General features: G+C 42.3%; 1 protein-coding gene across 3 annotated transcripts in view; it reads right to left on the bottom strand.

The window, feature by feature from the left end:
* Positions 1–6,046: 6,046 nt before the first annotated feature.
* The window catches only part of celf2 (cugbp, Elav-like family member 2), a 106,488-nt gene continuing 84,911 nt past the window's right edge, over positions 6,047–27,623 (bottom strand). Inside the window, exons 9-14 of one of the 3 annotated variants that reach the window (XM_084335413.1) lie at positions 24,641–24,760; positions 24,134–24,259; positions 15,599–15,784; positions 14,837–14,980; positions 10,727–10,901; positions 6,047–9,759 (exon numbers count right to left, since the gene is read on the bottom strand). In XM_084335413.1, the coding sequence (XP_084191539.1) occupies positions 10,774–10,901; positions 14,837–14,980; positions 15,599–15,784; positions 24,134–24,259; positions 24,641–24,760 (704 nt within the window). In that variant the 3' untranslated portion in view covers positions 6,047–9,759; positions 10,727–10,773. Of the gene's footprint in view, positions 10,902–14,836; positions 14,981–15,598; positions 15,785–24,133; positions 24,260–24,640; positions 24,761–27,623 lie in introns of all 3 variants that reach the window. The other 2 variants (XM_084335412.1, XM_084335414.1) reach the window with 2 other exon arrangements.

Here is a 27,623-nt window from a genome sequence, read left to right as displayed (position 1 = left end):
TACACGTTAAAAAAAAATCACGTTAAAGAATATTTTCGATGGGATTCGAACTCGCCAGCAAACGAGCCATAGGATCCACAGCCATGTGGCCTTGCCAATTGAGCTATTGCTAGATACTGAATAAGGGGCGGTGACTTATATATATTGAGCTCCGCTCGTGTCGAACCAAGGCGGGATCTCATGCGCATGCGCGGGCACCTCGCGCGAGCACGCCGGCGCACGCACGCACCTGAGCGAGCACGCCGCCGCCGGTGCACGCACGGTAGCATTTGTCTGAAAAGAAGGGCGCTTTACCGCACTGGCGTGCGGTGACGAATGCGGAAGCATTTTTGCACTGCTTGCTTGGCATAAAGCTACAGGCCGCCTGGTCGCGTGTAGCTTAATCCCAGCGGAAGAGTGCAAGAGCGCTTCCGCATTCTTCGCCATACGCCAGTACGGCAATCCAAGTGCTCCTGTCCGTCTTCGTCAAGGACGCCACAGCGTTAGCGATCTGTTGTTGTCAGTGGCGGCTCGCCACTAGGGGCGCCGCCCCCCCTCAGGCCCTACCCTGGTTATATGAGAGAAGAAGAAAAATAAGTTTTTAGTTTTTTGTTTTATAGCCCTATAAATAATATAAACATGTTTAAAATTAATAATATTTACTCATTTTAAGTATGTTTGTGTTTCCAATGCACAATATAACGTTATTATATAAAAAAAAAAATACTCGTTTTCTTGAACAGGAAGTGACTCACTTTTCTTTTTTTTATTATTTTTTTTTATTTCTCGGCCCGGGCTAGACGCGATAGCGCTCTGAGTGCGCGTCACGGTTTGATCGCTGTATCCGTCGCAGCCAATCAGTGCGTAACGCGTTGTGCGTTGAAATATGACTATTATGTTGGAATCCGGGCGCGATTTGAAGCGGTCTAGCCAGTAGCGTCAAGAATTTCTGTAGCCGCATTTCGCGGAGACGCTCTCCGATTGGCCGACGCCAGTATTTTTTTCCGTAGCAGAATTTCACAGAGACGATCTCTGATTGGCCGAATCCAATTTCTAATGTTCCAATTCTAGCTTATTCCTAGGTTGGTCCGTTGGTGGTAGAGATAGTTGTGTTGTTGTGAGATGCAGCTGTTTGTCTTAGAGCGTGCCGTGACTGCAAGTTCTTTAGACTGTTAAGCTTAGGCACTCTTTCAAAGTTGGTTAAGGTTAGAGTTTGTCTTAGAGCATGGCGATAGAACGCCAGGTAGTTTGCAGTCTGTTCGATGCGGAAATGGACAAAGGAATGAAGTACTTGTGTTGTGTGGTGCTAACTGCTAACAAGCTAACACTTGGCTAACAAGCTATATGGCGGATGCAGTCTGGACACAGTGGACAGTGGTCTGGAATACATCAACAGTGGATTATACACTTTATCAAGGCAAGCCCTCCTGCCCTGGACGTGTCAACTAAACAGTGAGTCTCTCTCTCTCTCTCTCTCTCTCTCTCTCTTTTGAATTGAAAATACGTGGATTATGGCTTGTTCAATATCGTCTATGTTTGAATGAATGAATGAATGAAAACTTTATTAACAGATTGCAGAATGGGTACAATACAGTACGGCTCAATACACACAATTGTTAAGGGGATGCAGACCAGAGAAAGACGTTTGTCTTGTTTACATCAGGGTCCCAGATTTTCGATTCATATCGATAGTTTAATAGCTAGCCTTGGCTCGTTTAACAATATGCAAAATATGTGTACAGCCCTGTACTCATACTGAAGTTATTCTTGGTATATAATAGGTCTGATTGTGTAACGAATCGATTCCACGTCGCGCTGTGTGTGAGAGAGAGAAGGAGAGAGGGAGAGATCTGCCTGTGTTTGGAGACGGAGCGAGTTTTGTTTCTAACTTTTCTATTTATTGTGTTTCAAGTTGTGAATTAGACTATACTTTATTTGACTGGTTGTGTGTTGTTGTAGTAACAGCTGAGCGACTCGTTCATAAGAGCCGATTCATTGCCGTGAGCGTGAGTCGAATCGCTCGCGTCTTGCCATGAGTCGGTTGCGTGGTACTGTACATGTTTGCAAAATGTTTTGGTATAGCGCCCCTAGTGGAGAGAGAACCAGCAGCCGCTACTGGTTGTTGTGCATGTTTTTCCATTGGGTTTTTATCTTATCGGGGGGGAAACCCTTGCGAGCACGGGGAGAACATGCAAACTCCACACAGAAAGGCCCGGGAGATACCCCACCTGGGTACCTGGCATCATGGAAACCTGGTCCCCAAGCGGGAATCGAACCCTGGACCTTCTTGCTGTGAGGCGACAGTGTTAACCACTACACCACCGTGCCGCATTGTGATAGTCTATATAGTCTATATGCGAAGTCAGTCATTTTAGAATGATGATCAGTGTGACTGTACTCCTGAAAGAGCAGCGTGTAGCCCCAGCAGCAGCAAGAGCTTATTATTATTATTATTATTATTATTATTATTATTATTATTATGCAACATTGTAATAGTTATAGGTATAAACAAACATACAGACAAATATTCAAGGCGTTTATTTGCAGATACAGACACAGCTGGTTGAACAACATCTATATCTGTGGTAAGAATGCAGATATTCAATTGTATTTCTGTGACAATGCGCGTGGCGCACGCCTCCCGCGCCGCCTCAAATAGGATTGAAGCGAAAAGATAGCTTGCCGCTCGGGAGCCGCGCTCCCGCTTGCGGCCAGTGTGCCTACTATCGTCCGTTAACATGGGAGCGGAAGTGAAGAGGCAGCCGCCCATCCGTCCGTGTTCATTCGTCAGCAGTGAGCCTGTGCCGTGAGGAGCTAAACCAATCAGAGAGGGGCTTCGCTGTACGCGGCTAGCCAATCAGAGAGCGTCTCCGCAAACTGCGGCTACGAAAAAAAATAACGCGTTGCGTCTATTCGAAGCCTAACCGGTTCATGCTTCCGCATTCGCGTTTTGCGAATCTGATTGGCCACTGCCGTTTCTGGTGCGATCTGATTGGCCACTGACGTTTCTGGTCATGTGACATGTGTGCCAATCGTGGGACCATAGATATCTATATCTATATAGAACACTAGATAGCTTAAGGCGGCGTCACTAGCGTCACTGAACCGCCGCCATCTTGCTCGAGTCAGCCCCCTCAAGGCTCAAGGGTGAGTGAGCTGCACAGACAAAAATACTCATAACTCGCTGAAATATTGACGGATTTACAAACGGGTTGGTTTACTACAAGCATTATTAACGTGGCTATGATTCAAGCGGTTTGTAAAAAAATAAATAAAAAAAAAAGGCCTTTAACACTTTAACTGCCGGGAAACGCTTTACAGCGCCATTCCCGGCCATGCTCAAGTTGCCGAAGGACGCTGTACAGCGTCTTTAATATCAATATTTCAAAAATCTGTGATCGGATTCATATTTCCCCTCCGCTGGCCTGAGATCCACCAGGAGGACCCACTGAGCTCTCTGGCGGTTCAGGAGCGCCATCTGGTGGCCGATCGGCGCAATCGCCAAACAGGAAGTGCTGTGGAGGTTGTGCTGGTCGGCCATATTACTTCCGGGCACTCGGTTTGGCTGCCGGCACTCTGGCTCGTCACATTATATAGCGATCCATTGCCAATAACTCGATAAACAACATGATTTGGACGTATATAGTATTATACAAGCTGTAAATGGTTCATCAGGATAAACATCCCATAATCGAAAACGGTCTACACCACGCTGATCGTCCAACGGCGCGAGGAAGATCCGGTAAGATTCAACGTTATTTTTGAACGTGTTCCATATAAACTCTTATGATGAACATATCACCCACACTAGATGAATGATATAACGCTGCCCACGGAATTATAAACGATCCCCCGCCCATCCGGTCATCATCAGATCATACGTAGATCATTCTAGCAGTACGTCCAATTGACATTTTTTATATCGCTCCGATTGCCATCAAAATGTATTTCATCATCAATATAATGTATTTGGGGCTATAGATCACGTTCTGGAGAAAGCGGCAGAAAGAGATGAAAACATACTTATACATTAGACCATACTTTACTATGAATATGTGAATGAAAAAGTTTAACGTTGCTACACAATGAACAATACATATAGGACTTTGAATGGGCCCTAATAATGGCAATGTAGCAATAGAATTAAAAAAGTTATAGCCATGCAAAGAAGGGGTACTTCTCCATAGACAAATAGAGCCGGCAACCTATGGTATATAATGAATTTAACCCATGGCACCCAAAGTGTTAAGGTCGCTTTCACATATAGTTTTGGTGGACTCTGTGCGGTTCTGGGGGTGAAGTTGCAACATTGTTGCATTCTTCATTTGGTTCGCCTGCGTTCACATAGAAATCTGTGAGGCGGACCGAGACCTTCTGAACAATGTCACTGCCTGCAAACTACTGATTGGCCACTGCCGTTTCTGGTGCGATCTGATTGGTCACTGACGTTTCCGGTGCGCCAATCGTGGGACGGCAAGTTCTGCGATTATTTCCGGGTCTAACAGCCTGCAAACTACCTAATGCCTAGTTTATCACAGGTTAAGCTTAGGCGACTCTTTCGAAGTTGGTTACGGTTAGAGTTTGGAATCAAGGCTTGTGTTCTATCACCCTGCTCTAAGACAAACTCTTAACCTTAACCAACTCAGAGAGCGTGTTCGCACACAAATGCTACGGGGAAAAAAATCACGCTGCTCCGTCTTCGTCGAACCACAAGAGGGCCTGTCAGACATGTAGTTGTCTCTAGAGGGCCTGTCAGATATGTAGTAGTCTCTCTCCGTATAGCACTACAGCAGGTAGATGCTACAATAGCCCAGCTTAGCACAAGGACTCGAAACAGTTAGCCTAGCTCCATCAAAAGATATATACCTCCCAACAACTCCAGAACTGTCTTATTTAATGTTACCTCAACAAACCTCAGTCTGTTCGACCGGTTCGGATGATTCAGCCTCCCTGGCCTTGTTCACTTGTCCGCTCTGCCAGTAGTTCCTCCTCTGTAAATGCTGTTTTCACTCTACACACGCATACGTTTCTTAAAAGGAACACCCAAACAATTGGTAATGCCGATCCCCAGACTAGGATTGTTACCAGTTTTGAAGTTTGTTGCATTTGTTCCACTCTTGCAGGAGTTAGGCTAGCTGCTCCCTTAATGCTTCCAGGCCCTGTGCAGCTGTACCTTTCTCTGGGGCTACTGGACACAGAGATTAAACTGGTGTAAATCTTGTCTGCACCTGGGGGAGATGGCCAATAAGTGTATTTCCCAAAATGTTGGGAGTGTTCCTCAAAAGAGGTCAGCACACAGGCCTGCCTGCCCATAGTGTAGCATCCCTGGAGTAATTTTTGGATATCCAATATCCAGGGAAAACTGCTAAAACACATTGGATAAAGGTAATTTGCAAATATTATTGGTCTAAATCAGTGGTTCTCAACAAGTATGGGGACCCTCAGGGGTCCTTAAGGAGGAGGTTCCAGGGGGTCCCCAGAAGAATAGGTTATTTTCACTATAAGTTAGCCCAATGAGAGAATGTATTAAGAGTAACTATTCTGATAATCGGTTTCACACTATCCACTGTTATCTCAATTACAGTATACATTTATGGAATAACTAAATCCTCTCAGGTGGGGGTCCCCGAGACAGAATCTTAACAAATGGGAGGTCCACAGCTCAATGTGTATTGATTTGGACAGTCCTTGACATGAAAGAAAAAGAAAAGGGTTGAGAACCACTGGTCTAAATGATAGGAATAATGTTACTTAATTCTGTCCAAGAATACAGATACATTGCGTGGGATACATTCTAAAATGCAGATCATTCAGACAAACGTACAATATCCACCATGGGTTCCCACAATAAGCCCCAAAAACATAAGGGTGCATGTAGTGTATATTAGAATAACAATATACGTACAGCTTCCCATGTCTGCGACTGCTTGACAAATAATAAGCAAAGATAAGCACAATGGGGAGAAACAAGTTAGGGAGACATGACACACTGGGGAGTTTGTAAATGTCTTTACAACACCGGACAAGCACTAGGACTACACAACACACAAAGACACATTCAATATTAGGGGAAATGGTTTAATTTGGAGACAGAGGCAAAGAAACACACCACACATGAACAAACATTGACCAAAAAAACATTGAGACTTCCGTCTACACACTCCGCTATGGGAAAACAGAAAAGTCTACACAGGTAAAAGCAAAGCCCAAACTAAACAACAGATAATTAACTTCTATCAAACTAAGACAATTATCCACACAAGTCGTCTAAATCTTGATGACCATTGAACCATGTGGACAGCACAATACTAACATGAAACTTACCACGATTAAGAGGATCCCCAACCCCCCCTCAAAATTAAACTGAATATCAAAGTGAGGAACATGTAGAGATTAAGTAAATTAAATCAAACCAAGCATATTTCTAGAGACAAAACTAATGACCAAAAATTGCTTGACACCACCAAGAGGCCAAACTCAAGACCTAGTCGAGACAAGGCCACATTGAGAGGCCAGACAATTTTTTTTCCCAATATAGATTTTTTCTTTAATTTCCAATATAAAAAGCTTCACTGGTACAAAATACATATGAACAACCAGTTGTAGAAATTGGAAAGCCTGTTTTTTCTCATTTTGTTTTTTTCAAATCCCACCCAGTTCAAAAAGTTGATCAACGGAAAACTACTGTATGTATACAGATCACATCAAGATGCACCAACTTTGGCTTTTTCTCAAGACGACACAAACATCTATCAAATCATTTGTGGAACATGAATAAAAGTCATATCAATTATCAGACAAGAAAATAATACAGGATAAGATTTTTTTTTACCAAGACAATATCTAGAGATGCAAAGCTACCACACTGTCAAACTAGCACTTCAAGAATATGAAAGAACCAAAGAAAGTGTTTATTGAGATACTAAGATAGAATGGTATTTGTGATGGAAGCCCCAGAAGTGAGAGTCTCAAGTTCCTACTCTGACCAATGTGTACCATTGTGCTTTAATTCAAACTTATACTGTAACACTTTACTTTACACCTACTATACAGCTACAGAGCTAGTCAGTTCAGTGTTGACCGCTCTGTAACCCTACCATGTCTGGTCTGATTAACATGGCACCAGAGTTTTGTTTATTTTTTTGGTCCTCGTTTATAAAAAGAAAAAAGAAAAGAAAAGATAATGATTATTCTCATGAATAATGTTTGGACGAGACTACATTTAAATATTGTACACTATACATCGTCTGTGGTTTGTATCATAAAGTGTTACAGTACACCCATTCTGTCCACTCACTAACAAGAGGATTATCCTTGAAATATTTACGGTTGTTTATTGTATATCTACATGAATCTTTACCAATTTTGTTCAAATTTAGTACATCACAATACACATGATCAATAACTCAATGCAGAGTAGGGGGGGGGGGGGGGACATCAGCAGGTGACAAGAGCACTGGCATAAATAGTCAAGACAAAGGCAAACTGCAGCAATCTAACCAAGGCCTAATAGTATGTGTAGGCAGTTTCTAGACGTATATGGCACTTTGAATATTGTATTGCATTTGGATATAAAAACACTGCAAAAAGCACATGCCCATATTAAAAGTGAAATTAGTGGTACCTTGGTAACCTGGGATGTATTTCACCCATACAACTTTTTGCAAAAGTAACTATTCCCCATAATTGTGCTCAACTCCCCTCTCGCCAACAAAATACACAACTAACCCTCCGGAGTGCCATCTCACACTTGGTACAATTTTGGAATTTTAAGTAATTGGAGAAAGGATGAAAAAACCCAAACCAAAGAAGTATCTTTAACGGTAACAACTGTGCATTTTGTGTCTCAACCCCTTGTGTGATGTAATAACAACAAGCATTAAAACCCTGAGTTGACAACTCTTCAGCGCCATCACTCACGCAATTTTTGGGAACCTTTCTTTGGGGCCGATGTGGCGTAGTTGTAATATTTCAGGGCCGTCTCATCTTGCAGTACACGACTGACAAAACAAAATCCACCCTCGCGCCGACATATAGAGTAAACCTTGTTTGGAAAAAGAAAATAGATTGCATTTGTAAACAAACACTGTTTTGGTGAGTTTAGTACTATTACCGCGTATTGAGGAAATTATTTTAAATATATTAGAAAAGTACACTAAACGACTTAATCAGCAAATGAAAATGTCAGAGTGTGTTAAAAAAGAAAAAAAAAAAAAAACGTGCAGAAACCCACAGCTTGCGTGTTGTGTTCAAGTCATCTCTCCTTCAGGGGCTCCCACATAGGCTGTCACAGAAAGCGTGTGCATTTTGTGTCAAGTGGTGTATGTATGTATGTGCACAACTGCACGTCTCTTTGTGGGATAAATTGGGTACAATCACAAAAAAAAAAAAAAAAAAAGGTATTGTGTAAAACAAAAAAACGCTATGTTTGAGTTTGACACATGGGCACTTACAACGACAAAAAGAAAAACATCGTCTGGCATCTAGGTTATTAACAGACATTGTAAATTATTATCGTTCAATATGAGGCATTCATACTAAACAGAAGTGAAAATATTCATTAATCAACTTATTAACAAGAAAATCACCAAAATTCAACAAGATGTACCGTAGAAATTTAACACTAAATTGAACTGTTCGTTTCTAAATGGAGAAAGAAAGAGAAGAGTCTATATATTCAAGATGTGACCATACAAATGACGCTTCAAAGAAAATAATTATTTTCCAGAGGTTAGAATCACAACTAATGCAGATAGGACTTTTTTTTTGTATTTTTCTTTTTTTACTTATGCAATTACTTCACTAGAAATGACACTTAAAGGCTGTGTTGACGAGCAAACTGATGTTTAGTCCTCTTTAAAAATGTGATACACTTAAGACCCCCCCCCCAAACATAGATGTCATTACAACATAATCTACAAAAAACCCAACTTTGCCCGGGTTTCTGTTAGTTAAACTTCTATAGATTCAATGGTATAAAATATAGGTAATCTAAGTGTGCATTTAAACCACAGATTGTCTATTTGTGAATCAGTTCTAAAAAAGTTGACTCATGTAGGTAGTCATTCCTCTAGACAGAGCAAATGTACCTTTTATTGTGCCGTCAATAGTTTTGAAAAAAAGAAAAAAAAAGGTAAATACACTGAATACTTTCATAAATGAAAAACAAAAGATACTTTTTCTTAAACAGCCTTGGTGAAAATCTTTACACTGCCCGCAAAATGTAGAAACAATTACAGAGCACTGAGGGGTTTTCTGATCATCAGACTTTCAAAAGTGTTGGAAAGTGGTCTATAGCATTTGTTTTAGAAGCCAAAATATTGCTAATGGCACCAAATAGCACAGCTGTGTGCCAATCCCTGTATTTCAACTTTCAAGTGAACTTTACTGAGAGAGGTAAAAAGAAAGCAACATAAAAACAAGCAAAAACAAAATCATAAAATGAAATCCCACAGGCTTTAAAACATTTGCTAAAAAATAGTCTCTTAAATCAATTTGAGCAGGTAAGTTTTCACATTGATTTACTTGACTTCCCCCTCCCACCGTCACATTTATGTTTTGTGTTTTTATACAGAAAAACCAAAATAAAAAGGAATATACATGCAGAAATCAGGTTGAGCTAAGGACAAGGGTCAGTGGGGTGGGCCAGGTATTGGTCAGGCGAGCTTAGAGAGACATCACAAACAATGGGAGGATGATGAGGCCAGGAGTTTGGCTTGGCTTTCAACACCATGGAGACATGCTAGGCTAATGATGAGCAAACAGGCATGGAGATTTGTTCTAAAAGGAAGAAAAAACACATAAAGAAGGAGAGGTCGAGAGAAAGGAGAAAGAGAGAGAGAGAGAGGAGAGAGAGAGAGAGAGAGAGAGAGAGAGAGAGAGAGAAAGTTAGAGCCACAGCACAAGAACCTTTCAACCATGAGGCACAACACACAAAACAATACAGAGATTTAAGGAAGTGACAACACCAGATGTATGGTAAACTCCAACATGCACGCACAAACAGTATACTTGGCACCCAAATAGATCCATCTGGAACCAGTCCCTTGTGGGAGACTTGGGAGGATGGATGGAATGATTGGAAGAAGTTGTTAATAAAGAGAAAAGAGGTAGCCTAGCTTAACATGGCTTGGATAAAGAGAATGAGAGAGAATGGAGAGAGAGAGAGAGAGAGAGAGAGAGATAGAGAGAGTGAGAGAGAGAGAGAGATTGAAAGGTAGAGTGCAAAGGAGATTTTCACATATTAGGGGTGACAAACGGATGAACACAACACACTACATTTAAAGACGACGGCTGAAGTTCTGGGCTTGGGGGGTCTAATGGAAACTAGCTTCGGCCTTTTTCAGACAAATGACCGATCCTTAGTCAACCTGTCTAGCTTGACCTAAAGGCAATGAAATGGCATGGAAATGCACCTGATGCTTCTCTTTCATTATATTACACAAAATATTCCATCGAAACACTGGCTCCAGTGATGAGTCATAAATAAATCATATAAATTAAAAACACTTTTTGTACGACTGAAATTACATGGTGAAAACTGAAGGTATGGGATACGATAAAAAAGTGGAAAGATCATAACCAATTTTAAATTTTTTAAATTTTTATTATTATTAAGTTTTTTTAAGAATAGGATGAGTCTCCTTCCACTGGTGAGCATGGGTTAAGACGAGCGTCCCACCCCCCACCCCCTCCTCCCCCTGCAAGTCTCTGCTGTGGTGACCTTGGCTTGGGGGGGTGAACTTACCCTAGCAGTGCTAACATGAGAGCTGGGGAGGGGGGGGGGGGGGAGGATCAGTAGGGTTTGCTGTCATTCTTGGAGCGCTTCAGCTGAACCTTCAGCCTCTTCATGCCGATCTGGAAGCCGTTCATGGCCTGGATGGCGGCTTGCGCTGACACCGGATTGTCATAGCTGACAAAGCCTGAGGAGTGGAAAGGAGAAGACGGGTTGAGCCAAACGGGTTGCTTTAAAAAACATCTTTTCTGGCAGGTGACAACTACATTGAGGTCAGAATATTCCTACGTCTCCCCCAGCATTTACAAACATGTGAACATTGTGAGTTCACGTCATGACGGAGAGCATGAACACAAGTCGGACAGAAACCAAGCTGTTGATACACTGGCAGCAGTGTTGGATTTCAAACAGTCATTTTGATTTGATTGACATTTTCCAGGGACCCCATTTTTCTTATCAAAAAGGTCCCAACATACTGTTCAGACCCCAAGGCTGTTAAAAGGTGACCATTTAGTATCTTTTCAACAATTCTATGACTTCCTTGAGTTCTATGGAACATGGTAGTTAAAAGTTGTATCTAAATCAATTATTTATACTCTTCCCTTGTATTGAACATGCTGTTTTTGGAGGGTGTAGCAACACACCAACTTTTAAATGAATTACTCCATTCCCTGCGGGACTATCCTACACAGTGGCTCGGGAGGTAGGGCAGTCATCTGGTAATCTGGAGGTTCCCAGTTAGATTCCCGCTCCTCCTGGCAGTGTGTTGAGCAACACACTTAACCCATAATTGCTCCCGATGAGCAGGTCGGCACCTTGCATGCTTGCCTCAGCCCCATGTTCGGCATTGCCCTGTGACAGGTAGGTTTGGGTACCGATACAGATACCCGACGGTACCTTTTTTCGGTACTTTCATAATAAATAAAAATTATTTCAGTTCTAAACTTCTCAATTTCAACATTGTTACCACACCACACAAACTAAAACCTCTCCCTACGTTCCTCTCCCAAACCGTTCCTTTTTTTTATCCACTTTTTCTCCCATTTTCTATATTTTCTCCCATCCCAATTTCGTATCATCCAATTCAACCCTCCCCCGTCACGAACGCTGTTTCTTGCCTCCCACAAGCCGGCTGCAATGTGGACTAAGTCATACATAGCACAAGTCCCCTCCGGTACTTGAGGTAACAGCAGTCGCATCTTTTCACCTGCGCAGCTCGATCTCAGTGGCGAGGAGTAACGCGTGGGAGGCTCACGCTGCCCCCGACACTTCCTGATTCTACTGCACAGGCGCACCAACCGACCTGTAGGAGTCGCTGTCCACAATGCCCGATCCCCACCCATCAGTTTCCCACCCTCTAATACGGCCAATGTGTATTAGTACGGACGACCAGCTAAACTGAAAACAATGTGGAGCGCTGGGCTCGAACAGGCGAGCCCAGCGTCTCCGCATTCGTGGCGAGCGCCTTGCCCACTACGCCACGTAGCCGCCCTTCTACCAAACCGTTCCTACAACCATTTGCGCACGCACGTGCACACACACAAAGGGAATGGCTTATAGCAGACTTAATGATTTTAGAATATTTCAGCTAATGAAGTAAAATGTTTCTCATCATCAATTATCTAGTTCGTTTTCATAGTGTAACGTTTGGCTACTTAAAAATAATTGAACGTAGAGAGAGAGACTGGCTCAGCTGATGTCATAGCTTCTAAAATTGAAGGTCCACGCTGGTCTGTCTATTATGAAATGACAATTGCTCGTCATTGGAATTCGGATTATTATTATTTTTTATTATTATCTTTTTCCTCCCTTTTCCCCCGATTTTCTCCCCTCCCAATGTTAGTCGTTATGCCAATTCCCAATCCCCTTCCTGGTCGTTGCGCACTCTACCCCCTACCGTCGGTCCGGGAAGGCGGAGACTATCACATGCTTCCTCCGACACATGTGTAACCAGCCCACCGCTTCTTTTCACCTGGCAGCACGGACTCTCACTGGGAGAGTATAACGTGTGGAAGGTCACACTACCTCTCCTAGATCCTTCCCTTGCTGTGCAGGCGCCCCGACCAAACTGTAGGAGTCGCTGTTTACAACGACCAAGACCCACCCTCACCGGGTTTCCAACCCGCTAACACTGCCAATTGTGTTAGTATGGACGATCGGCCAACCCGGAAGCACCACAGCTGGCGGATTATTTTCTAACTGGACAGGTCTTAGGTACCGAAATGTGGCACTGATTGATCCAATGTGAATCGGTACTCAGGAGTACTGACGTAATTCGGTCGGTACCCTTAAAAGTACAGAGTTTGGTACCCAACCCTAGTGACAACTCTCGCGAGTTACTGTTTCTGTGTGCAGTGAAAACTCTGCTGTGTGGGTTTGAGCCAGTGCCACTCCCACCAACAGCCATACGAGCAATGGGTCCAACATGCTTTGCATCCTCGCCATCCCTGTATGCCCAACGTTAACTAAGCTGGCCCCAAAACAGTTAAACTAACCCTGGAGCAGCTCATAGCGGAGCAGTCCTCTGGGCAACATTACTGTAGTTAGTTGGTTTGCACTACAGCTCCAACAGTATGGAATGGGAGAGGGCGAGCGAGAGAGACCCCCTTTCTCGCTCTCTGAACAGCTAATGGTTTTAGAAAATTTCAGCTAATGAAGTGAAATATTTATTATTGTCAAGTCTTCTATAAGCCATTCTCCCTCTCTATAATCGCACCGACATCCATAGCGTCGCCACATGCCACGCCACCCACTCAAGTAAATTCTCAATCTGTGGGGAAAACTGATGCACAGCTAGCTAATTGATTACTTGTGTCACTTGTGTAATTTTCTTTTTGTCTACTTTTTCTCCCATTTTAAATTTTTTCTCCCATCCCAATTTCGTATTGTCCAATTCTACCCTCCCCTGTCTCGAACGCTGTTAGGCCATGCCTCCCACAGGTCGGCTGCAATGTGGACCAAGCCTTGCATCACGTGTCCCCTCCAGTACACGAGGAGGCAGCTGTCGCATCTTTTCACCTGAACAGCGCAATCTCTCAGCAGCAAGGGTCTGCATGGGAGGGACACACGCCGCCCTCGTTGCTTCCCGATTCTGCTGCACAGGCGCACCAACCGACCTGTAGGAGTCGCTGTCCACAACGTCCGATCCCCACCCACCAGCTTCCCACCCCCTAATACTGCCAATTGTATTAGTATGAACGACCAGCCAAGCTGGTAGCAATGCCGAGAGCTGGGCTCGAACCCAGCATCTCCTGCATTAGTGGCGAGCGCCTTGCCCACTGCCCCACTTAGCCACTTAAACAGTTTGTTTAAGACTTTAAACCCCAGCAACGAGAACCTATGTAATTTTATCCCAGTGCCTAAATAACATTCCAGAATGACAAACCCCTACAAAGACGGTGTTACACAGTGCCAAACTGAAGCCCTATGAATTCAGGGACCAACTAACTGTGCCTTCCAACCTGCACTAAAATGCAACATACGTTGGTATGATATTGCTTTAGCACCTACGTTGATAGAAACACATTTTCAGAGCCAGACTTAAGCACCAAATCAAACCAAGGGGAACATATAAATTCTGTATCAAGCAGCTAAAATGCAAACAGACAGGAACGAGTTAAACGATTGCTGGAGACAGCCTTCGTCCTTCTACTGCTTGGCAACTAACATTATGATCGTCGTATGAATACATTCAGTAGCCAGCTGCTTTACTGCGAAAAGCTAAAGCTGTCTCCTTCGTTTCTTTTGTTGCACTGTGAAGCAAATATTGCACCATGTTGGCAAGTAGCTGTTCATCAAGCTAGCTAACCATCCCAGTTATAGCTAATGCTACATTGTATCCAAGTATTCTTGGTGATCACAGAAAGATCAGAAAATGTGTTGCTAGGCAATAAAACGATGATGGTTGTCTCCAACAATGACATGTGTCCCCATTAGTCTGAAGAAGTGCGACACGTTGCTTTATGAATGTCCCCCATTGACCGATCCCAAGTGCCGCCCTCTTTTCTTGACCCTCCAATCACAACCATTGCTTTCCTCAGTCAAGCTAAGAGAGGGTGGAGCTTGGGATTAGTCAATTCAGATGGTTCATCTTGTATATCTACTAGATAGAGAATTACATACCAAAGCACTTGCTCAGATTGGTCTGTTTGTCGATGAAGACTTTGGCAGAGACCACGTTTCCAAAAGGCATGAACATCTGCAGGATGTCCTGGTCCCCAAACTCCTGGGGAAGGTGGTAGATAAACAAGTTGGCTCCCTCAGGTCCTACACGGATAAAGGTAAAACAAAGAGATGCAAGTTAGACAAAAAAACCTGGCTCAACTAAAGTCTAATTTATACTTGAATGTGAAAATGCGATCATGCACCTCTCCCAAAATGTAACTGATCGTAGGGTAACGGAGCACCATAAGCTCTGTGATTGGACCACTTGCCTTGATACGCACATTTCCGCATTTACCTTGTAGATACTATATCTATATCTGTACATATCCCTTACCTACCGACTACGACCATACCGTCTTTATACCTGTATCACTACATACATCTGATTAGCACTACACGCAGTACCAATTTATATATTTTATACCCAGTTTAAATCACCAAACCTATTTTCGTTGTACTGTACTTGTGCTGTATAATGACAATATATTTGAATCTAATCTCTTGTGTGGAGCAGTTTAGCAAAAAGGTTGTGTGTGAAACTACTGCTAAATGCTAATACTTGTTCAGATTCTAAATGATCATTGTTCAAAAGCATTTGTTTGGCCCAAGGCCCTGCAAAAGTGTAATTTATCTGCCTCCGTGTTACAAATAATTGCACCTGTGATTTAGACGTCGAAAACCACCTAAATCTGTGCAATTTGTGAAAAGAGATCTACTGACCTTCCTTCTGATTGCCGATAGCACTCTGCTGCAGCAGGGACTGACTGTAGAGGGAGGGCAGGGCGGAGGCTGTGTACTGCTGCATCCCCGAGTATGCCTGGGTCAGGGCGTCCATGGAACTAGCTGCTGAACCATTGGCCATGGATGCTCCCAGCCCTCCGTTCATGGCCCCCATACCTGACAAACCTAAAGAGCACAGATTACACTCAGAGCCATTCTCTGTAGATCATAAAAAGGTATTTAAAGTTCAATAGCCCTGGAAATGATCATCCAATCCTATATATTTCAAATAGTATAAAAGCCACAAATTAGGTAAATAACATCCGTTAATGTCTAGTAGATATTCATTAATACCTTTTATTGCATGATCTTTACATAAATCTGTACAGCATACATATATAGTGAACAATAACCACATTGGAATATTTAACCCGTTAAGCCCTAGCCCTATTTTCTGAAAATCCACCTAAAATACATACCTAAGTAAATGGAATATTGCTCCACTTCTACAAGGCCCATTTGCATATTCTTTGTATCTAGGGACATCTATGGACCTCAGTGAATGTATTCCCAGTGTCAGAAATATTGTGTCTATTACTAGGCTTGCTTAAATTGTGATGAGAATAGAATTATGATTTTTCTTTTTTCTTTGACAGTGAATAACACCATGCTAATAATGACCATACATGAAAAACTGCCCATTCAGTACCTTCTTGAGATCATGTGTTCAAAAGATCTAAGGAAATTAATAAAGGGAAGATGATTAAACAGAAGGTTTTGTAGATACAGTACTGAATTCTCCCATCCGGACCAATGCAATTTGAAATATTATTAAAGAATATAGAATAGCAGGCTTATAACCTTATTATAGCCAATTCGCACATTTATGGATTGTGCCAAATCTTATATTTCAAATGGCAGAGTTCAATTTGGATTTAGTATCACCAGGCGTGCATGAACAGATAATGAAATCTACTGTACGTACAGTAGCTTTTTTTAATTTTGATCAGGGTGCAACCGTTTTGAAAAAAAATTCAAATCTAATTGTTGCTACATGCTAAAAATAGGGAACAGAAACTAACTGCGCTTCAATATATGTCAATAACGTTAAGTGTTGTGGTTTATTATCCAGAATAGGATATTAAGAAAATTCCAACGCTCATCTAAAGCTGTCGGTGTCCTCTACAAAATGGCAGCAAAAAAACTACAATTCCGAACGTTAAAATTTTCCAAAATGGTCCACTTTCGCGAACTAAACAAGACTAAGACAAAAATGAAAATCTATCTAATAACACTTTAACCTATTGGTAAACTAACGTATTGATGATAATATACATTATAAATGCTGTTGTGACATGGTTATGTTTATACTTTAAAGGGGCTATGTACTGCTATTCCTAGCACTATTTGGGCAACTTTACACAATTCCTGTTAGTCTATTGAAGACATTTGTAAGTTTTCTTTTCAAAAAATGCATTGTTTTATATTTCTAATCAAGTACTCAAAACCATCATTTTTCAGCCTCAAGAAATCAGGCTGTTATGGCCTGGCTCCGCCCATAAGCGTGTGTGAGTGAGAGTGAGAGTGAGAGAGAGAGAGAAAAAAGACAGGCAAGGCTCCCTGTCTCCCTCCCTCCCTCTTCCTTTCTCTCCCTCTCTGTGATGAGTCCGCGCGCGGCAGAGAGGGAGGGGGTGAGAGAGAGAAAAAAAAGACAGGCAAGGCCCCCTCTCTCCCTCTCTCTTCCTTTCTCTCCCTCTCTGTGATGAGTCCGCGCGCGGCAGAGAGGGGGAGGGGGTGGGAGAGGGAGAGAGAGAAAAAAAAAAGACAGGCAAGGCCCCCTCTCTCCCTCCCTCTCTCTTCCTTTCTCTCCCTCTCGGTGATGAGACGCGGCAGCTTGTGTTTTTTTTCTTTTTCTTTCAATCTCCCGTTTGGCGCGCGGCCGGCAGGTACCCCCCCCCCCCCCAAGTGCCCCCTCTCTCTCCATCTCTCTCCCTCTCCCTCCCTCTCTCTTCCTTTCTCTCCCTCTCGGCTCTCGGTGATGAGACGCGGCAGCTTGTGTTTTTTCTTTTTTCTTTCAATCTCCCGTGTGGCGCGCGGCCGGCAGGTATTTTCTATCAAAATGTAATAATTCCTTTAAATAGGGGTGCACCGATATATTGGTCGGGTATCGGTATCGGCCGATAAGTGCCTTGTTGACTGCCATCGGCCGATAAGCTCAAGTTTGCCGATGGCAGTAGCCGATAGTCAATTTGTGTCGCGTCAATCTGGTCCACACATTCAAAACTTTGAAAAATGTTTCAGTCAAGCGACCTGCACAACGCCGCCCCCACACACACACGCTACTGCATCAAAGTTACTTATGATTAACAAAGGCATTCGTTTTGTGGCATTAACGTTATATAGTTACACGTTCAATAACATCAGCATATTTACCCGAGTCGACCATAGCAAGCATTACTCATTCATATCTCTCACTTCCTTACTTTGCTCAGAGAGCCCGTACTGAATTGTACCCATTCTGCAATCTGTTAATAAAGTTTTCAATCAGACAAATTTATAGAAAAGCTTTTATTATAACATTCGTTGCAGTAAAATCATTATGCCTTGTTTTAGTACTCCTGCGGAGCGCTGGTAGCCTACTCGTGGGCCGCGGGGAGCTCGTTATGTTTGTTGTTGATCTCTTGTGAAAATCAATGGCGAACTTCCCGGAAGTAAAAAACGAATAAGCGCTTGCCGATTGGTGGTAAGAACAGCAGGAGGTGGGTGCTAGCGGTGTGACGTAATTGGAAGAATCAACTGACACGACACATGCATTGCAAACTCAGATTATGGAGATATTACTGGAGAACATGGAGCTTTGTTTGAGAGATACAGTGAGTGCTGTCTCTTAAACTTTTTAGTCAAGTTAGTCTGTTGAAGATGAAAGCCAGTGGGTATTGTATGACTCAGACTTCAGCAATAATCATGAGCATTATAAAATATATAAAAAAAACACACATGGCATGATGGAATACCATAAACATATTTCTTGATGTTTCCTTTTTTTAAGTAAGTAAAGAGTCCTATGTTCATATCGGTGAGCACAATTTGTAACACAAAAAGAGACGTGTAGCCTATTTATTTATTTAATATTTTATTTATTCATTTGATTATTATTATTTTATTTGTTGCCATGCCTAAAATAAAAGTCAAGCATAGGGCTAACACATTTTCATAAACAATATAATTTTTTGTTATATGGTTATAATAAAAGCTTTTCTATACATTTGTCTGATTGATTGAAAACTTTATTGGCAGTAAGACCGAAGCCATCCTCATCGGCACCCCCCATCAAACCAAACAGGCCGGTATCACCCATATCACCATCAACTAGGGCTGACCTTCTAAGCTTTTTCTGGCCGTCGAAGCTTCTGGGCCCAAGATTCGATTTTAATTCGAAGCTTCGACAATAATAATAATTAAAAAAAATAAATAGAAAAATGTTCTTATGTTGTGGGACTTGTACAGCACTTTGGGCAACTTTGTAGTTTTTAAATGTGCTCTATAAATTAAGTGGATTGGATTAATTAATTAAATAAATAATGAGTCGGGAGCTGCGCTGCCTGGGCGGCTGCTCTCCGTTACACAGTCAACGACATAATTATGTTGCAACCTTAGTCTATAAAGCAAACAATACTTTTTTTTTTTATCCACTTTTTCTCCCATTTTTCTATATTTTCTCCCATCCCAATTTCGTATCATCCAATTCAACCCTCCCCTGTCACGAACGCTGTTTCTTGCCTCCCACAAGCCGGCTGCAATGTGGACTAAGTCATACATAGCACAAGTCCCCTCCGGTACTTGAGGTAACAGCAGTCGCATCTTTTCACCTGCGCAGCTCGATCTCTCAGTGTCGAGGAGTAACGCGTGGGAGGCTCACGCTGCCCCCGACACTTCCTGATTCTACTGCGCAGGCGCACCAACCGACTTGTAGGAGTCGCTTGTTCACAACGCCCGATCCCCACCCTTCAGTTTCCCTCCCCGTAATACGGCCAATGTGTATTACTGCGGACGACCAGCTAAACTGAAAACAATGTGGAGAGCTGGATTCGAACACGCGAATCCTAGCGTCTCCACACTGGTGGCGAGTGCCTTGCCCACTACACCACCTAGCCGCTATAAAGCAAACAATTATATAAATATTTATATGTAGTTAATAGAGACAAAGGCAGAATTCGACTTAAAGGAAAACTCCAACATTTTGGGAAATTAGCTTATTTAACATCTTCCCTGGAGTTAGACAAGAAGATACATACCTTTTTGGTCTCGGTGCGTGCATTTTAGCTTTGGGAATAGACGCTCCGTTAGCATAGCTTAGCTTCATCACTGGAAGTGAGTAGGGGCCGGAGCCTTACAGTGCCTTACAGTGTATTGCAAGGTCTGACATTGACCAAACTTGATATGCATGACCTTGGTGGGCTCTAGGTCAACTCCTGAAAAGGGGGTCAATGTCAGACTTTGCAATCAAAAGTTAGGGGGCTAATAACCCTTGCCATAATTTCAGTGTGCCCCCTAACTTTTGATTGCAAGGTCTGACATTGACCCCCTTTTCAGGAGTTGACCTAGAGCCCACCAAGGTCATGCATATCAAGTTTGGTCAATGTCAGACCTTGCAATACACTGTAAGGCACTGTAAGGCTCCGGCCCCTACTCACTTCCAGTGATGAAGCTAAGCTATGCTAACGGAGCGTCTATTCCCAAAGCTAAAATGCACGCACAGAGAAAAAAAAGGTATGTATCTTCTTGTCTAACTCCAGGGAAGATGTTAAATAAGCTAATTTCCCAAAATGTTGGAGTTCCCCTTTAATTAAGCACGTTTTATTAAGACATGTTTGTATATGGGTCGGGACACTGCTGCTGACTGGGTGTCTTATCAAACAGGTACAATTAAAAATACTATAGAGAATTGCCAGTGCTGTAAAGTTTAAACCTTTTTAAATCTTAGACATAGGAAACATTTTGCTTTTATGAAATATTGTAAGCAGTCATTTTAGGCTTTATAAAAGCAGCAAGTTGTATTTAACACAGGAGTTAATGAGGATTCTCCATGTGCTTGTTGCAGTTAACAAAGAGAGGCAGAGTTAATGAAGCGTATGACGTCTGTTGCATTGAAAAAGATTTCGCAGGTATAAAATTATTATTATTATAATTTTTTTATATTGAAAATTTATTTTCCCGTTCGAATCCCGTGCCCATCGAACGAAACTTCAAAGTATTTAAGACCATCAACAATCACTCCATCCCCCTCTCCTCACTTGTCACCAGCCTAGGTGTAAAGTTGGACTCATCACTTTCATTTTAATTTATGCGCACATAAAAACAGTCTGTCAAACCTCTTACCACCTGAGGAACATTTCCAAACTCAGACCCTCCCTCTCCCAGTCCGACACCGAAAAACTGATCCATGTATTATTAGTCAGTTCCCGCATCGACTACTGTAACGCTCTGCTGGCAGGCCTTCCCTCCAAAACCATACAGAGGTTACAGTACGTCCAAAACCCGGAAAACAGAACACATCACCCCAGTCCTCCATTCCCTTCACTGGCTCCCAATTAACCAGCGGATCAGCTTCAAGGTTCTCCTGCTGGTCTATAAGGCCATAAACCATATCCAGGACCTCCTCTCCCCTCAACCTGCATCCAGGTCACTCAGGTCTGGCAACCAAAACTGTCGACCATGGGGCACCGAGATTTTTCCACACCGTGCCTGTGGAATCAGCTGCCGGGGTCCATCAAGGCATCAGTCTCCATTGCCACCTTCAAGGCCAGCCTTAAAACCCATTTGTTTTGCTCTGCCTTCCAATAGGGCGTTTCTTAATCTGCTTCTATGTTTTGTTTATTTTATTCATTTTAAATGTTTTTATGTTTTAAACCTTTTTATTCTTATCTTTTTATTCATTTTAATGTTTTCTTGTTTTAAACCTTTTTATTCTATTTTAAATTTGATTTTCCTTCTGCTGTGAAGCACCTTGAGAGCTCAGAATTTAACTTTGATGGCCAAACATGTAATAAATGTTTAGATCCTTTGATCTTTTTCCTCTGATCCCCGTTCTAAACCATCATCCGGATCATTCTAGCCATCCCTGGCTCATTTGGGGGGGGGGGGGGGGGGGGGGAGCTTCTGCAAAGCCATCGCTAGCAGATCTGCTCGCCTCAAAACATAGTGTCCCGTAAACACGTGTAATTACATATAAACGAGTAATCGCGATCGCCGATGGGATCATTGGAATTATTCTTTTTGGAGTACCTCCTGGCTAAGGTAAGGACCCCCTGTCTATTTTACCGAACCTGAAACATGTTTCTGTAACGAAGGCTTTTTCTAACAATCTGAATTCCCCTTTAACTCATTCCCCGCCAACAACGAGTTTACTCGTTATTGGGAGGAGACGCTAGAATGAGCGCCTGCATGATGTGAATGCTCCCGATGCATGATGTGTGGTGGATTATGTTAGCGACACGATCGACACCAATACTGGGACTCGCGATCAGATAATTGGAATATTCTTTTTGGGGTACATCCTAGTGAAGGTAAAGGCTATAAGATATCAATCCTGCGTTGATCCAACCATGTCTTCACCCGGACCGCAACATGTCTGTGTAGTGTTACCCCACAACGAATGCCGTTGGTGACGATCAAAGCATCAAAAAACGACACCCGGATTGCATTGGTCTGGATGGGAGAATTCAGTACTGTATCTACAAAACCTTCTGTTTAATCATCTTCCGTTTATTCATTTCCTTTTTGTACACATGATCTCATGATGATGAGCATAGTGTTATTCACTGTCAAAGATGCAAAGAAAAAATCATAATTCATATTCTCCTTTGTTTAATCACAATTTAAGCAAGCCTAGTAATAGACAATACTTCTGACACTGGTAATACATTCACGGAGGTCCATAGTAGTGTTGTCACGATACTGGAATTTCGACTTCGATACGATACCTTGAAAAGTATCGATACTTCGATACCATTTCGATACCAAAAAAAATATATATATATATATATATATATATATATATTTTTTTTTTTTTTTTTTTTTTTTTTTAACAAATTTAGCTTTTGTTGCTGGTTGATTCTCCTCAGCTTCGAGTCTGGTACTATAAGAGAAGATAAATATAACACTTTTAAAACCCTTTGTTTATCTTTAGATCACACATTTAAAAATAACTGTTCATCTCACTTCAATCATTTTTATTGCAAATGCAGAACATGGTATTTTCTCAAGCAGACAGATGTAAACACTGTAATCTGTGTTGCATGTACCTCACAAACTGAACAGTTAGTAACAGTTTTTATTTAAAGATAACGAGAGCAAGCGAGAGAGAGAGAGAGAGGTATCGGTAGATAGAGAGAGAGAGAGAGAGAGAGAGAGAGGTAGCGGTAGATAGAGAGAGAGAGAGAGAGCGAGAGAGAGAGAGAGAGGTAGCGGTAGATAGAGAGAGAGAGAGAGAGAGAGAGAGAGAGAGAGAGAGGTAGCGGTAGAGAGAGAGAGAGAGAGAGAGAGAGAGAGAGAGGTAGCAGTAGATGGAGAGAGACAGAGAGAGACAGAGAGGAGCATTTTAGTAATGTTACATTTTCAACAAGATTGCTGCTATTTAAACACTTGGTGGAAACGGGGTAACGTTAACCTTATGTCGACTGTAGTATTGTATGACTTCGACATAACGTTTACACGTTAACGTTACTCCGTTTCCAAATGCAGTATTTATAACTGTGGCCAGCTAAGCTAAGGGGGCTAACTTTAGCTGGTAGCTGTAACGTTACAACGAAGCAGCTGTTGATATTATGCGCCATCAGTAGACAACGTATCATGTATTAAACTAGAGTTAATGGTTTAATGCTTCAGTCACAGTGACGTTGAAAGAGCAGCTGTCACGAACCTCTTTCATTTCTTTATGGAGATCGGCGCTGGCACTGCTATAACCGCTTGCAAATAGCATTGGGGCATTTGTAGCTTGTCCTTCGTTGTTTACTTGAAACCCGAAGTACCTCCAAACAGCACTTCTGCTGCTTTCTTTATCCACAAGCACAAGTTGCGGAGGCTCTGCATTTACCATCTTCAGCTAAAATGTTTGTTTACTAACTGAAGAAGACGGCTCTCTGTGACTCTGTGAGGGGGAGGGCTGGACTCGGAGGAGCCGGGGGGGCAAGCACGCTGAGCGCTCTGAACAGCGCGTCAACAACTTGCGGTAGAACACTCGCCAGCTGGTGGTACCGATACTGCAGAAAATATCGGTACTTCGGGAAATGAGTATCGAAGCCTTTTTAAATATTCAGTATCGATATGTATCGATACTTCGATATTTTTGACAACACTAGTCCATAGATGTCCCTAGATACATTTACTTATGTATTTTAGGCGGATTTTCAGAAAATAGGGCTCCGGGCTTAAGAGGTTAAAGACCAATTGCAAAGTAAATGACATAACAAGTTAAATAAATCACATTTCTATCCCCTAATTATTAATTGGGTAGCAATTTAGGAGAAGTCTTACCAGTGATGCTACCAGCAAGGGCGTTGAGGCTGTTGAGGCCCACAGAGCCACCGGCCAGGCCTTGCAGGGATTGCAGAGATGCCAAGGTGTTCATGAGTCCGGAATTGGAGCTCGCTGCTGCACCAGCTGCAGGGGAGCACAGCACAGTGACTCATGGCTTACTACTTTATGACGCTCACAGCACTCCATATTGCACTAAATGTTTGGCATCTTCACCACAAGTGTTATGGTTATGATAGGATGACACAGCAGTCAAGGGGGGAGACAGAAATCGGTCTCTTAATGAGGAGAGGTCATTACCACAGCAGAAATATGCTAAACTCAGACAGATGGAGCCAATGTATATTTACACAGACTAAAAGAGGAATGGGGGACCGTCATAAAACATTTTTATGGGGATGATTAACTCCCATAAAATAAATGAGGGTTGACCAAGGGTCATTAGGCGAAGAGTGAATTTGGGGGAGGGTTGTAAAGTTATGAGACTATGATGGAGGGCTAAATTACCTGCGCTACCCAAAGCTCCCAGAGCTCCTCCATTGGCAGACATGTTGGAGGAGTTGTTCTGGGTTGCGGCCGCGGCCGCGGCTAACGTGGCCAAGTTCTGCAGCTGCATGGGGTTTACACCTGAGGAGGGGAGGGTGGGAAACCAGAACTCGCATTCAAGTTCATCTCTCTAAAGAGTCCAAGGCAGTGTCAATAGCTGTAACACGCCGGCTTGAGGCTGGGTGTTTAGGGGTTTGTCACGCAACAAAACCACTATCTAGAGAAATTAGTTTGAACTTATGTCAAATTACAAATAGGGGTGTAAAGATGAACAGATATGTTTTGGGAAAATCGATGGTCTACAATACGACTATATCGATGCAAAACATGACATTAATCCAACTGAAATTCAGAGGAAATTTGGTCAAAGATTGTGTCCAAATTTGTGATAGAAAATGCCTTTTTCCCCCCTTTTTTAGACCAGCTTCTATGCATGTGCCACCCAGTGGTTTCTGCCATAGAGTCCTTAGTTATCATGGGAACCATTCACTGCGCATGCACTGCCTGCCGCCTAGCAAGGTCTCACATCAAAACGTAATGCAGCCAACAAATGAAGTTTCACAACAAGAACTTGAAAAGTATTGTTGAATAAATATAGTTGGACTGTGGATAACTGCTTTCACTACATAAAGAGCTAAAATAAAAAACTATGGAAGCATTAGTAAGAGTCAGTGTTAGAATATCTCACGAGGAATCTGAACGTGCAAATGGGGCTGTGGCTATACAATGAGTATGACAAAGGAATTACAATCAGATCTAAATCAATCAACTAATGTATTGAGTTCTAAAGTACATTGCAGGACGTTCCTCGTATCGGGGGCACAGAAGCTAAAAGCAGATTTCCCAAGTTCAGTGCAAACTCTGGGGGTTGTAAGCCAATCATTGGAGTGAGTTCGATAAGGTCTAGAGGTCCAGTCCAATGAGATAAGATAAGGTCAGAGAAGTAGGGTGGGTACCTTTCACATTTGAACAGATACATTGATACCGGTACCCAACAGTACTTTTTTTCGGTACCCTCTAAAAATGTAATCTACCTACCTCAGTTGTAAAAAAAGAAAATTATAATAATTCAAATAATTTATTATCATTTAAAACAATTTAATAATAAATTAATTAATTAGGGATGCTCGATATTGGCTTTTTTACCGATACCGATATACCGATATAGTCCAACTCTTAATTTCAGATACCGATATCAACCGATACCGATATATGCAGGGTTTCCCCCCCCCAAAAAATGGAATAATTTCAGGTAATTAACATTACATATCTCTTGTTGTGGAATTAACAATTTTGACAATAAATAAAATCAGAATTTGTTCTTACTTGCCTGGGTAAATAAAGGTTATGTAGGTTAGGTTTAAATGTAAAGTTTAAAAAAAAACAGAACAGATAGATATTTTCCGATATCACATTTTAATGCCGATATCGGCAGATAATATCGGTAGGCCGATAATATCGGACATCCCTAAAATGAATATATATATATAATATTGCAGGGAGCGTTGTCTGCATCTAGCTTTGTAAAGTGTAACAACACTTAAAAGGAAAACTCCCAACATTTTGGGAAATTAGCTTATTTGCCATCTACCCTGGAGTTAGACAAGATGCATACCTTTTTCTTCTCTGTGCATGCAGTAGGAGTAGGAAGACGTTGGGAACTAGGCTAATGGAGGAACCTACTTCCAGTGACTGACGCTAAGCTAGGCTAACGGTGTGCGTCTTCCTACTCCTACTGCATGCACAGAGAAGAAAAAGGTATGCATCTTAACAATCCAATATTTTGTGAACCCTGGAGTTAGACAAGAAGATGCATACCTTTTTCTTCTTTGTGCATGCAGTAGGAGTAGGAAGACGTTGGGAACTAGGCTAATGGAGGAACCTACTTCCAGTCACTGACTAGCTAAGCTAGGCTAACGGTGTGTGTCTTCCTACTCCTACTGCATGCACAGGAGAAGAAAAAAGGTATGCATCTTCTTGTCTAACTCCAGGGTAGATGGCAAATAAGCTAATTTCCCAAAATGTTGGAGTTTTCCTTTAACCTGTAGCCCCATTTTCAGAAATTCCGTCTAAAGGTACATGCCTAATAGTCTAGATCAGACCTGGGCATTGTACGGCCCGCGGGATGATTCTGACCGGCCCGCGAAAGATTACATGATATATATATAAAAAAAAAAAAAAAAAAAATCTTTTCATGTCAACGTTCACACGCACAATATACGCTTACCTAGGATTTGACTTGATTCAACAACAAAGCAGTCGGGGCAAGCCGAAAACGGCCGAAAGTGTGGTTATTTGAAGTTTGGATTTCTTTTTTCACAACCGAGGTAGGTAGATTAAATTTTTAGAGACTAAAGTACAGAAAAAAGGTACCGTTGGGTACCGGTATCGATTCACAGGTACCGGTACCGTATCGGTTCAAATGTGAACGGTACCCATCCCTACTGAACACACAACTGCAGGGCAAGGGCATTTTTGCTCATGAAATGCATAGCCATGTGAAAGCCTTCATGACAAAGTTGCAATTCATTTCAAGGCAACTAGGCAGCAACAATCTCAAACGCATGAAAACCCTGAAAGAAGTCAAACCATCAGCTGATCACCGGCACAGGTACTCATCCATGTTGGGAGCACTGCATGATGAATTTTCAAGGCGTTTTCAAGATTTCAAAAAGGCTGAGGATGAAATGCAGCTGGTTTCCTCTCACTTTACCTGCAGTGTTGATAGTGCACCCACTGATGTTCAGCTTGAACTCATTGACCTGCAGTCTGATTCACTACTGAAAGAGCACTTTAAGTCAGCATCACTGCTAGAGTTCTACTCTGCTCTCAAGGAGGAGAACTTTCCAAACATGAGGAGACATGCTCAGAAGATGTTGGTTCTCTTTGGATCCACCTATATGTGAACAGACACTCTCAGTCATGACGTTTACCAAGTCCAGGT

This window comes from Notolepis coatsorum (assembly GCF_963971535.1).
Source record: "Notolepis coatsorum genome assembly, chromosome: 18".
NCBI lineage: Eukaryota > Metazoa > Chordata > Actinopteri > Aulopiformes > Paralepididae > Notolepis > Notolepis coatsorum.
Note: the sequence above shows the minus strand (reverse complement) of the source record. Positions and strands in the feature narration are given on the sequence as shown.